This window comes from Salminus brasiliensis, chromosome 9, assembly GCF_030463535.1.
Source record: "Salminus brasiliensis chromosome 9, fSalBra1.hap2, whole genome shotgun sequence".
NCBI classification, from domain to species: domain Eukaryota; kingdom Metazoa; phylum Chordata; class Actinopteri; order Characiformes; family Bryconidae; genus Salminus; species Salminus brasiliensis.
In genome coordinates, this window is record NC_132886.1 from 27854124 (window position 1) to 27866155 (window position 12032).

Sequence of the window (12032 nt, forward strand, 5' to 3'; positions counted from 1 at the left end):
AGCTCTTTAGATTAATGTGTCTCACTGAGATCACGTCCCACACCACACTGTATCGCCTTTGATCTATCGTTACATCCCTATTACCCGCTGAATGACACTGGTCTTCATAGGTTATCTGTGTCTCTTAATTTCATAGACCTTCTGCCTGTTCATATATTGTGTCTAATAATAATGTCTTCATATCTCAATCAGACTGACTGCTCGAAACTGCTGCTGCGACAACTGCGTAGATGTTGCTCAGACTTGCAGATTATGGCAGGGTGTGTACCTTCAGTAAAGCTCCACAGCACGAGAAGTGTAGAGAGCTTCCAGCAGGGGACAGTATTGTACCTACACAGACGTGCAGACACTCAAGTCTCAACACAAAGCCCAAGAAATATTCTCATCTTTGTTCTCTCAGTGGGTGGGCCTGTAATTAATCTCCTAAAAAGATACCAGAGAATCAGAATTATCTCAGTGAAACGAACAACAAAGATGAATATCCAGACGACTACGACAGGTAATAATCACCAGTAATTTCTAATTTACATTATGACTAGGTATTGTTATGAACCCTTAATTACTTTCAGTGTGTGGGGCTATACACAATACAGCACGGTAATTGAGTGTAGGCTGAGTGTTGAGGACGGCTCTGTTGGTGTCTGCGCTGTTCACTTTGCATAGTATTAAAAATGTCTCCGAATGATTTCCAATTTCGGCCGTCTAGACCATCGTGAGCATGTTGCATTTGTGATTATGAATGTTTAGGTGCTGAAATATGAACACAAAATCAATGTCTTTGCAGGCCATCTGGATTAGTTTCAAAAAAGAAAGTAAGAAAATAAGAAAGAACCACATCTGTGATACGCCTTGTGGCATCAGTCGCAATGCTTTTTTTTCAAAAACCTGATTTTTGCGGCATGCTGACAGCCACATACTCTCACTGTCACAATTTTTTTAGGGGGAAATGTACTGAAGGCGGCTTGCTAAAAGTCCAGACGGAGCTTTTGCCAATCACATCTGGTCCAGAGGATCTATCTAAAGTCTAAAGTAAATTAGATTGAAACCTCAAACCAACACAACTCTTAAACATCTGCATGAATCACTTGCTGATTTTACAGTAATACATGAACATAGACGATAGTCCAAGGCTTTTTCTTGAGTTGGTTTAAGTATGTGAATGTACAGTTGCAGAACAAAGTAGGTAAACCCCTTTGATTTTCCTGGGTTTCTACAATGATTACTGATTAAATGTGGTCTTATTGTTATCAAAGTCACTACTTACACACACACACACAACACACAAAACAGTAGTACTGTCCACTTCTTTTATTGAGCACATTGAGTAAACATCCACAGTGCAGGCTAGAAAAAGTAAGTGAACCTCTGTATTAATGACTTCAGGGGTTACTTAGTAAAAGGTGTTTAAGTTAAGGAGATGAGGCTGCACAATCAGTTTTGTTCTCAATGTATATTGGTTACTGTGAACCAGACCTAGGGGGAAGCAACATCCAGAAGACCACAGAAATGTGTTAGAGTCATAAAGTGAGAAAAGGCTACACAAACCTTTCGTTAGTTAAGTTGTCTACAAACTGAGAAAATTCAGGACTGTAGCTACTCTCCCTAGGAGGGGGTGTCCTGTTAAGCTTGTTCCGAAAGAGGTGAGAAAGATCCTAGTGGTTAAAGCAAAAGACCTACAGCAGCCTTAGCCTCAACTGCAAAAAACACTGGCCCAAGCATGACGCCACAACGGGAAAAGTTCTCTGGACAGATGAGACAAAACAACGACACTTCAGCACAAATGCAAAACAACACACACCACTGCAAAAACCTCATCCCAACTGTGAAGCATGGTGGAGGGAGCATCATGGTTTGGGGCTGCTTTGCTATCTCAGGTCCTGGATGCCTTGTGATCATTGATTGAACAATGAATTCAAAGTTACATTTTCAAAACATTTTATAGGAGAATGTAAGAGAAGCATGACCTCAAGCAGAAGGGACGTTGGGTTACGCAACAAGACAATGACCCAAAGCACTAAATAACGATTAAGTGATTAAAAATGAATTAATTATTAAATAAACAACATTTGAGATGCTGTGGCATGACCTGAAGAGGACAGTGTGTGCAGAAATACTGATAAACTGAAACACATCTGCAAGGAGGAACGGTTGGAACTTTTTCTCAACACTGAATGAATTTTATTTGCAGCTACAGGGAACATTTGGTGGAGGTGATCGCTGTAAAAAAGGGTCAACATGTTATTAATTCAAGGGTTCACTTACTTTTTCCAGCCTGCAGTGTGGAGGTTTACTCAATGTGCTCAATATAAGACATTACAGTACCACTGTTTGGGTGTTATTAGTTTAGCTGGATTGAGTTTGTCTATGACAGCGACTTGTCCGACCACATTTTATTAATCATCAATGCAGACATACAGGTTCCTTCCATACTTCCAAGGGGGTTCACTTACTTTTCCTTGCAATCGTATGCAATGACACTTGATGGTACAAACAAATCCTGGCAGTTAGGAGTCTATTTTCAGATCACTCACCAAACCAAACTGCTTGTGATAACAACCGACACTCCGACATGAAATGATCACAAAACAGCGATTTTCCCATAGTCAGTTTTTATCTTATAGCAGTTGCAATCTGGCAATAAAAAGGTTCACAAGTCTCTCAAACACTTTGTCTAGCAACAAAAAAAAATGTACTTACATTTCCAGTACAGGTCGTCAGACATGTCTACTTTTCCACAAATATTTCGCATGTTTTTTATTTTTATTTTTTTCCATGTTCACTATTGATAGTGCTGAAAGATATGCGAGACGAATTCAGGAAATATCATTCCGTTTCCTTGCATCTGACAAGTTATCTCTAAATTCAACATGATATGGAGGGAAGACCAGGGCTTGCCGCCACACTTCAAAGGGTCCTCAACCACTTCAGATTAAGTAACAGCTCGAGCAGAGGCCGTGACTGCTGCTCGCGGCATCTGTCTTTCAGTCTGAGAGGAGGAGCGTTCGCCGAGCTGCTCCCTCAGAGAGCGAAGGTAAGATGTCCTGAGATAAGAGAGAAGGGCAATCACAACTGAAAGTCACTTTTCTACAAGCAAGGCCAGACTAGCAGCACACTTCTGCAGTGTAGTTTTTTTTGTATTATTTTTTTGTTTGTTTTTAGCAATGTGAAGGGGGCGGGGGGCAGAGACGGGGGGCTAATTTTCGCTCTGGGTATCAAACACTTTCAAAACTGCTTTAATATTTAGAAAGGTAGCGACATCAAATGGCAAACGCTATCTGGACACTAGAATGCATGTGGACGTGGGGGTCTCTCTCTTTTTGTTAGTTTTCTTGTTTGTTTTTTTTTTAGCACCGTTTCTGATCAGTGTTAGAAACTTGGACGCATCGTTCATCCATGTGCCTGGAGCCCTGGTCTCACCTGTTTCACACAGCAACGACATGACAACAGGAGGGCAACAGTTTGGAGTGTAAATTTAGATCAGAAATGAACGAGAACAAAACCCTACATGTATCCTAAGTCGTCTTTTTTTTCTTCTTAATAATGTTGCTGCATTAGGTGACATCCACATCTGCACATAAAAAGTATATATATTTATATATATTTGTATTTATATAATATATATTCGTACTCTATTGACATTAGTCTACGATGAACTTAAGAACCACCGATTTCTGGAGGAGGAAAGAAAAAAAAAAAAAACCTGGTCTGTTCAGTCGTCTATTTTACAACACAGCGTAAACTAATTGTACATTATAGGAGGGATCTTAGCTCTGAAAGGCTGCGTCCCTCTGAGCGTTACCTCAGTCTCGTTGTAGTGTGTGTGTGTGTGTGTGTGTGTGTGTGTGTGTGGCATCCCTATGCCGTTGAAACATGTTAGAAAACGAACGAACAAACAAACAAAAAAAGCATTTACAAACTGGTATCGTTACAACCAATGACACGCTGGCGCTGAATGTAAACTTCGGCGTCGGCTTGGCGGTACCCCCTTGGCTCAGGGATAAACACGTTTGGCACATTTTACAAAAATGGAGCACAGATCACTGGGAGCCGAGTGGAACGGTACAGTTTCAGTTCAGTGTGATTAGAAAAACAAAACAAAAAAAACGAAGAAAAGGAAAAGCCTGGCACTGAATCTTTACAGAGCGTAAAAAAACAACAACAAAAAAAAACAACGCAGCAGAATGAGGTTAAAAATGTTCACCAGTAAACTCCCGCCAGGCAGTATAGCACTCGGCGCGTGGAATGACGCTCTGTGTTATGGTCTCAGATGTTCTCAAAGAAACAAAAAAAAGAAACCTGACGTCTGAGTAAACTACAGCATCTAAAATCACAGCCTACCTTTTCTGCTGCCAAAACATACCTTACCTACAGTAGAGAACGCTTTAAGCCGCGTATCCTTCCCTCCGTTTCCCAGGTCTACCAGAAAAACGATATTTTGAGCCACAGAGGAGTGAGGACACGGTATCTTTTTTTTCCTGTAATATACACAATGTAACTTGTATCTACATCTGCAATATACAACAAATACTTTACACTAGAATTAAGAAGTTAAAAAGAGGAGGTACAAAATAAAGAGAATGAACAGAAAAGATAAAAAGGCTCTGAGAAGCTCCTCGTGAAAAGAGCGCTCCGTTAAAAAGCAGGTCGAACTCAAACGAATGTCCTAAAAATGAGCCAGAGCTATTTTCCTCAGCTTGTGTTTAAATGACGTATCGTTTTCTTGTGCTTCGCGTACCCACCTCCTCTCTCTGTCTGTCTGCCACGTATTTACAGCTTTCCCTACCGCTTTCTGAACATTCCCGCGCTCTCTCGGCAGCCTCGAAGACCGTCCTTACACCTGTGGGGCTCTGTCCCATAAAAACGCTCCCTTAGCCTTTCTCCACATCATCGTCCTCGTCCTCTTCTACTTCTTCAGACAGCGTCTCTGACAGCCACTGTGAATGAACAGCTCAGTGGGATCCCCGGTCCGATCCGATCCGAAGGGGCATGTCCGTGTGTGAGTGCGTGTGTGTGTCTCCGATAGTGTTCATGCACATGCGGGGCTGGTTTCTCTCTGCGTGACGGTGCGTCCTCAGCCCGGCCCGCTGCCTCTACACCCAGGAGTCGGGCGAGGCTGGGTAGTGACTCGTCTCGTAGTTGAGTTCGCTGTAGGGCCTGGAGGCTGAGTAGAAGTCCACGTAGTTGCCGGTGGACTTCAAGCCCAGGTGCATGGTGCCGTCGGCGGCGGGCGGCGGGCGCTGGTGCACTTGGTCCTCGTAGTAAGTCTCCTCGAAGTTGGCTCCGGGGGGAGTCTGGAAGGGAGGGTAGGCCTCTGGAGGGTTTCCTTGAGCGGAGATCTGAGAGCACCCAGAGAGAGAGAGAGTAAGAAGAGCACATGGAGAGGACGCTGCTCCTCATAGACTGCAAGCCGTAATGCCACAAATCAACTGTCATAAAGAACTACAGCATTATATTAACTTAGAAATTGACAAAAGTATTGGGACACCTGTTAATTTACCTGTTAATTAAGCAAGCACCTGGCCGTGCAGTCTGCCTTTACACACGTTAGTGAAAGAATGGGTGGTTCTAAAGAGCTCACTGAATTCCAGCGTGGTTCTGTAGTAGGATGCTACTGTTCCAGCGTTCCAGCGTGAATTTCTTCCCTCCTAGATATTCCACCATCAAGTGTGAGTGGTATTATTGAAAAGTGGAAGCGTTTAGGAACCACAGCAACTCTGACATGAAGTGGCAGACCCTGTAACGTTATACAGCGGGGTTGCTAAGGAGTGTTGAGGCGCAGAAAAGTCTCCAACACTCTGCTGACTCAATAACTGCAGAGTCCCAAACCTGCTGTTGGATCTGCATAGAGGGACCAACTCCATATGAATGCTTATGGATTTAGAATGGGATGTCATGTAGGTGTAATGTGTAGCTCTTGTATGTGTAATGCTCTTGTAGGTGTAATGTGTAGATGTCCCAATACTTTTGTCCATATAGTGTATATGTAGCAGAGCTAAAAATAAAAACAGCAGTTGCTGCTATCTGAAGCTCTGATCTTTCATCGGTTTGAAACCACATAAACACGTCATGTGCAACGTTCATTTCAACTCAATGGGCCTTGAGGCCAGTGTATGATGATGTAGGCATGTGGTTAGCATAATGCTAAGTGGTAGGTATGTGATTCCTCCTCCTTTCTCTCGCTTCCTGCTGCATGTGTAGAGAGAGGCTCACATATCAGCTATCCGTTCTGTCTTTTCCTGCTCACTGCTCAACCGATTCACCCACATTCTGCCCTTTTTTCATCTGATTTTAAACCATACGATCATGATGGTTCGGATGAGAATGAGAATGGCAGTTGTAGGGTGTGTGTACTGCTGAACACACTACCGGTGGTAGCGACTAGCTCAGAGGGCATGATAAAACACAAGGTTGCCTTTTCCCTATTGTAGCAAACTTGTACTGAACCGTGAGGTAAAAACCGTGACGTGAACTGAACCTTCACTTCTGCGTATACCGCTATAGCTCCACTCTTTAAAAAGAGGGATATTTCACTGACCAGTCCCACACACTTCAGGTCTTTGTGGCCAGGCACTTAGATCAAAATTAAACTGATGTACAGAAGTCCACTGAAGTGAAAAACTGTCAAAACGTTTTACTGACAAGGACAAAATAAAAGAGAAACTGATACAGGTTATATCCTTCCTTCCTGCTGCCGTCAGACTCCACAACCAGCACTGCCCCTAGCGGACCACATACACACACTTAAACTACACACACATGTTCAGGGAATGCTATGTGCAATACCCCCCCCCATGTGCAATTAAGAGTCTTTTGCTGTAAATAGTATTGTTATTGCTTTTTTAATTCTTATTTATATTATGTATATAGTGTAAATTATTTATCTAAATTTTTGTAACTGAGTGTCCTGCTATCCCTTTCTGCTGTGACACTAAGAATTTCCCCACTGCGGGACTAATAAAGGACTGTCTTATCTTATTTAGATTTAAATCTTGACCCAAGATAAGCTGTTAAGGGGTTAAAACTGGCCTGGTCCGGGTGTTAACACTGCTTACCTGGTTGTGTTTGAGGTCGTCACTGGGAGACACGTAAGCACCTCGGAACAGGGTGGAGGTTCCACTGGAGATTTGGGCTGCAGAGAGAGAGAGAGAGAGAGAGAGAGAGAGAGAGAGAAGAGGGCACATATGGGAAGAGAATCGTGAACGCGTGGCAAGCATCTGGATCAGCCTGTGAGTGACAGCACTGGAGAGGAGGATGATTCATAGTGTTTGTAGATCAGGCAAGCGGTTTTAAACAAACATGCAGGTGCAGGCTTCAGTGATGTTTACTGCACAAAGACTGCACTGAGTCCACACAGAGCTCTCGCTCCATGGCTGCTTAAAAAGTAGGCTGTGTGGAGCGGCTAATTTGAAAATGAAACCACCCCCACACACCCCCTCCTCCTCCCTCCTCCACCTCCCTCCTTCCCGCCCGCACGCCCAGACCGTCTCTGGAGCTTTTTCCTTGTTCCTCCACCTTGGCGGTATAAAGGGAAGCCTCCCAGTGGAGGTTTAGTGTGACCTCCCAGTCGAGGGAGATGAAGACTCAGAATGTCGAAAGGCTTACCTGCCATGGCGTCCTTTCGGGAGGTGTGCTCGCCCTTGTTGCCGTGGTAACCAGAATTGGTTCCAGTTGACTCGTAGTCTGCCTTCCTCTCCTTCAGGCTCATCATCTCTCGAGGGGAGGCAGGGGCGCTCGCTTCAAACAAACAAACAGGCGGAGAAACAAATACACACACACACACACACACAGAGACAGACACAAACAAACACAAGTCAGCATATCAGCACATAACAGTGGAACACGGACAAAGGGAACAAACGGGCAGTTCTGGACAGCTCTTTACACTTTCATCAGACAATCACTGGTGCTCACTCGCTAACACTCCAGTTCATTATAACGAGTCGGCTTTTTGCTCACATTTGGATGGAGAGCAGACGCCGGTATTTAATTTCAGCTTCTAAATGAAATCAGGCAGTTCATTGTTTTTGTTGAAGCCTTTAGCTTGACTCCTGAGGCCAGATCTATTGCTGCCGTTTGCCAAATTTGTGTCGGGCGAAGCTGGTGGTCAGTAACACTGATGAGATCTGCCAGGAAATCTGATTACCCGAGGTAAAGCAAAGAGCAGGAGACAACTACACCCCCCCCCCCAGCACCCCCCACGAATTCAGAAATGGACTAAAAGGGTATCCTGCAAACTCACATAGTAAACAAGCAAGCTAATAGTCTGGAACCATGCCACTCTGATCTGATCATGAAATAACATTTCATATATTTATTGGATTTTTTATTATCTGTGTATCATATGTGTGTTATTTCACACTGAGTGCATCCTAAAGTCAGCACCTCTTACCAACATGTATTTGCAACAACAGAACATATTAGTATCCTGGATTATTCAGCCAGTTCAACGTTGCAGGAAGATGACAACAGCACAGCTAATGCCCCTAAAACCTAAAACAGCAGGAGGCTTCTCAGTTTCCATTGACCGCATGCTGAAATACCTTGTAGCTGGAAATACGTAAGAAAGATGCAAAAATTAAGCAGCAGGATTGGGCAGTATCTACTTTCTCCATACCATCTATATAACCATGGTACACAGATTTACAAAGGGCTGAGAGTAGAGTAAGCTGTGCAAGTAGCTTTATTTGAACCAATCACCAATCAGTAAACTTCCACAGCGCCCCCACCCTGTGGCTCTCCTAAATGCACAAGGGGGAATGAGCTCATTTGGCCGTGAACTAGATAGACAGAAGAAGGGTACAGCGCAGATACAGGGCAGCTGGCTGACCCCAGCTCAGTTTCTCAGTTTGTAGTATCAGGATCATTTTAAATATTAGAGAGAGAGTGTTTCATGTGATGCTCGTGCTACCATTTTACAACAATCTATCAAACCGAGCCCTGTGGCTATATTACTGAACTGTATTCATGTGTTCATACTGAAGAGTAGAGCTGAATGCATCACTTCTGCAGAACAGAACAGAGAAGGGGCAGTGATTCTTATTTGACAGTAATTCATTTAAGTGCAATAACAGCAAATTATGCTATGTGAAAGTGTACGCAGGTGGGTATTGGCATGCTAATGTCTAGGAACCCCTTCCTAAAGCTCTAAGCTGTTAGCAAGTTAGCCCCTATGTGGTTTTGGACATGTTAATCATTCTTTAGTGCTGTTTTGCTACAGTACTCAGGAGTAGTAGTATGAGCTTTTGCACACTGCCATGACTTGGCTTTTAGTCAAGCAGTCTATATTTGGTCCGGTGCGCATTTAGCTCTTCTCAGCCAGCAATGTCTTCACCTGTTTGATAGCTGATGGCTGACGGTAAGCATAGAGTCGGCCCATCTTACTTGCAAATGTATTGATTTTCATCCCAGCTCCTTTACAACCACAGCTCAAGCGAAAGAAACAGTGAAAGGTGTGAGACAGCGCCTGTGCTGCGATTGGCCTGTCAGCTTAAGCTCTAAATCTACAACTTGATTACAGAACCACAGAAATATGCTGTGTTCTAGCTATTAGTGCTATACGGTGCAGCAGCGAAATCTCCAGTGTTGAATTAGCACCTACAGTGTTATGTAAAGTAATATAAGCAGTCAAATAATGCTGGGGGATTTTGCTTGGCGTATATTAAAGCACTTAAGTCCATGTAAATTTTCCAGTGCCACCCTACTCCATTTATATATGTCAACAAAACAGGTCTACTGTGAAAACCAAGAAAATTAAAATCAATTCTAGACGAATGACCAATCTAAACTTTCTTTACAAGATATAAATCACAACTGTCATTGCTTACATCAGAGCCTTTCCTTAGTATTTATGCATACTGCAATTGGGAACTGAGGAAAAACTAAGTGGGAGGCCATAGTGTCAGTCAACACAAGGTACTATAGACCACCACTCACCTGACCGATTATTGGGCGAAGTCCGCACAGGGGAGATGGAGGGAGTGCGTGAAGATGAATAAGGTCTCTGTCGGTCTCTCTCTATTGTAGAGGATGAACCCACAAAGTGGTACTGCGAATAGCCGTCCTGCAAATGAGAGAAATCATGCAATGTGGCAGCCAGTGAGCACAGGGTAAATGTTAACATTAACAGCTTCTAACAGATTCCTCATCTTAAATACTCCTTATAAATAATTACTTTATCGGATTAGACCATTACTGGAATCTGCTGTTGAGATCTTTCTTCTTCTGAAAATTCCAGTATGCATTGCTCACTTTCACAACACACTTATCTTATGACATTATACATGTAGATTTCTCACATCATTTTGGCTGGAGTGGGGGCATGACACACATTATAATGCCAATATAATAATAATAATAATAATAATAATAATAATTTGTTATTGTAGCGATCTCAGCAGACAGTGGACGGCTTTGCAGTCAGGAACGCACTGGAAAGCTCCGACGTTCACATTATAAGAATAATGTGGTCAAATGTGTGTCTGACCACCTCCGAACGTGACCGGATTACAAAGCCTGATCGTTCAAACCTGTACATTGTGCTGGTCACTTAAGATCAGATCACTCATGTTAATGTTAATGCCAGGTGTAAACTGGACCACAGTGCCAGACAATATTGTTGCAGTCACGCCAAAACCTTGTATTTCCAGTTCTGTCATTTTTTTAGTTTTTGAAATAAATGGAATCTGAAAGTTGCCATTTAAATTGTCTCAAAATGTAATGACAAATGGACCAATAGAAATGCTTCAAAATGACTCGGAATAAAATCAAAGTTAAGAAGGCTGTTCTTTCCTCTGGTAGCGTTGCCATTTTGGAGATTTTATTTTTTGCGTGACAGAAAAGATATGAAGGTTGGCATTAATAAAATGAATGAATCCACTCTTCTTGAGTAGTGCGACTATGCTCAAAGAATACCATACAAACCTGATATTATTATTATTATTATTATTATTGAGTGAAAGAACAGCATACTGTGAAAAAGTAGATACAGATACAGTTTCTTGGCATGAAAAGGTTTGGGAATCCCTTCCAAAAGCTGTAAGGTGTTAGCAGATTAGCAACATGCCATGCTAAGATAATCTTAAGATGACTGGGGTCTAAAATAAAAATAATAATAAAAAATCTAGCCTTCTGATTTTGAAGTGTCCGAACAGGTCTAAACCATGCTGTGAACCAAACCCTGACGTCTATGTATCACTACACTCCTATTTGTTGGGGCAGCTTTGCTATTTAACTGTTTTGGTATCATATCTAATTATTTTAGCCAAGATTGTGCTTCAGTATATTGTTTACCAACTATATATAGGTTTCTCACCTTCAGCTCCGATAATTACCATAATAACCATAATTACCAGTTTATTCCCAAGGTAAATGTATTTGTATTATGTCTTTATGTCTGCTGTTGACAGAAAAACTGTACATTGATGATAGTGTATGATACATTTCCTTTAAATTATCCAATATTTCAATGAATAGTTTACATTTTAGAATATTTCCAAGTTATTTCCAAATATTTTCAAGCTCCTGAGCTTTCAAGTTCCCATGAAAAGTTACCAGTAATTTAATGGAAATTGCACACTGCACACTGCCATGACTTGGCTTTTAGTCAAGCAGTCTATATTTAGTTCAGTATGTGTATATACTTTGTTTACCAGACTGAAACCTCATTTACAGAAAGGAATTTGTCATTTTTTTAGCTGTTCTTTAAAACTATTTAAACCTCCGAGTGAATGACGTACACTGTAGTTAGGAAAGCTTATGTCTCAATACTACTAAAGCTAAAAATCAATACTTGCAATGTCCTACAGCAGTGCAAACAACGCACAACTCAGCTTTGTGTAGTTTATTGTAATAAATACTACTTATTATTATGTGCACTTTACTATAATAACTGTAGTTGTTGTGTCTGTGACTGCATACTGTTCAGTTCAAACAATTTACAACATTTTAAAAAGGAGGTATTTTACTACGTGCTACTATTGCTCCAGCTCCTTTAACCACCACTAACCCACGACTTTCAGTTCGCATCGCGTGTT

At 42.0% G+C, this 12032-nt stretch overlaps 1 protein-coding gene across 6 annotated transcripts in view; it reads right to left on the bottom strand.

Moving 5' to 3' along the window:
* Nucleotides 1-2592: 2592 nt before the first annotated feature.
* The window catches only part of ctnnd2b (catenin (cadherin-associated protein), delta 2b), a 117187-nt gene continuing 107747 nt past the window's right edge, over nucleotides 2593-12032 (bottom strand). For all 6 annotated transcript variants that reach the window (XM_072688088.1, XM_072688091.1, XM_072688090.1 and 3 more), the window contains 4 exons: nucleotides 9934-10060; nucleotides 7603-7734; nucleotides 7053-7129; nucleotides 2593-5336 (listed from right to left, as the gene is read on the bottom strand). In XM_072688088.1, the coding sequence (XP_072544189.1) occupies nucleotides 5091-5336; nucleotides 7053-7129; nucleotides 7603-7734; nucleotides 9934-10060 (582 nt within the window). In that variant the 3' untranslated portion in view covers nucleotides 2593-5090. The remainder of the gene's footprint in view (nucleotides 5337-7052; nucleotides 7130-7602; nucleotides 7735-9933; nucleotides 10061-12032) is intronic.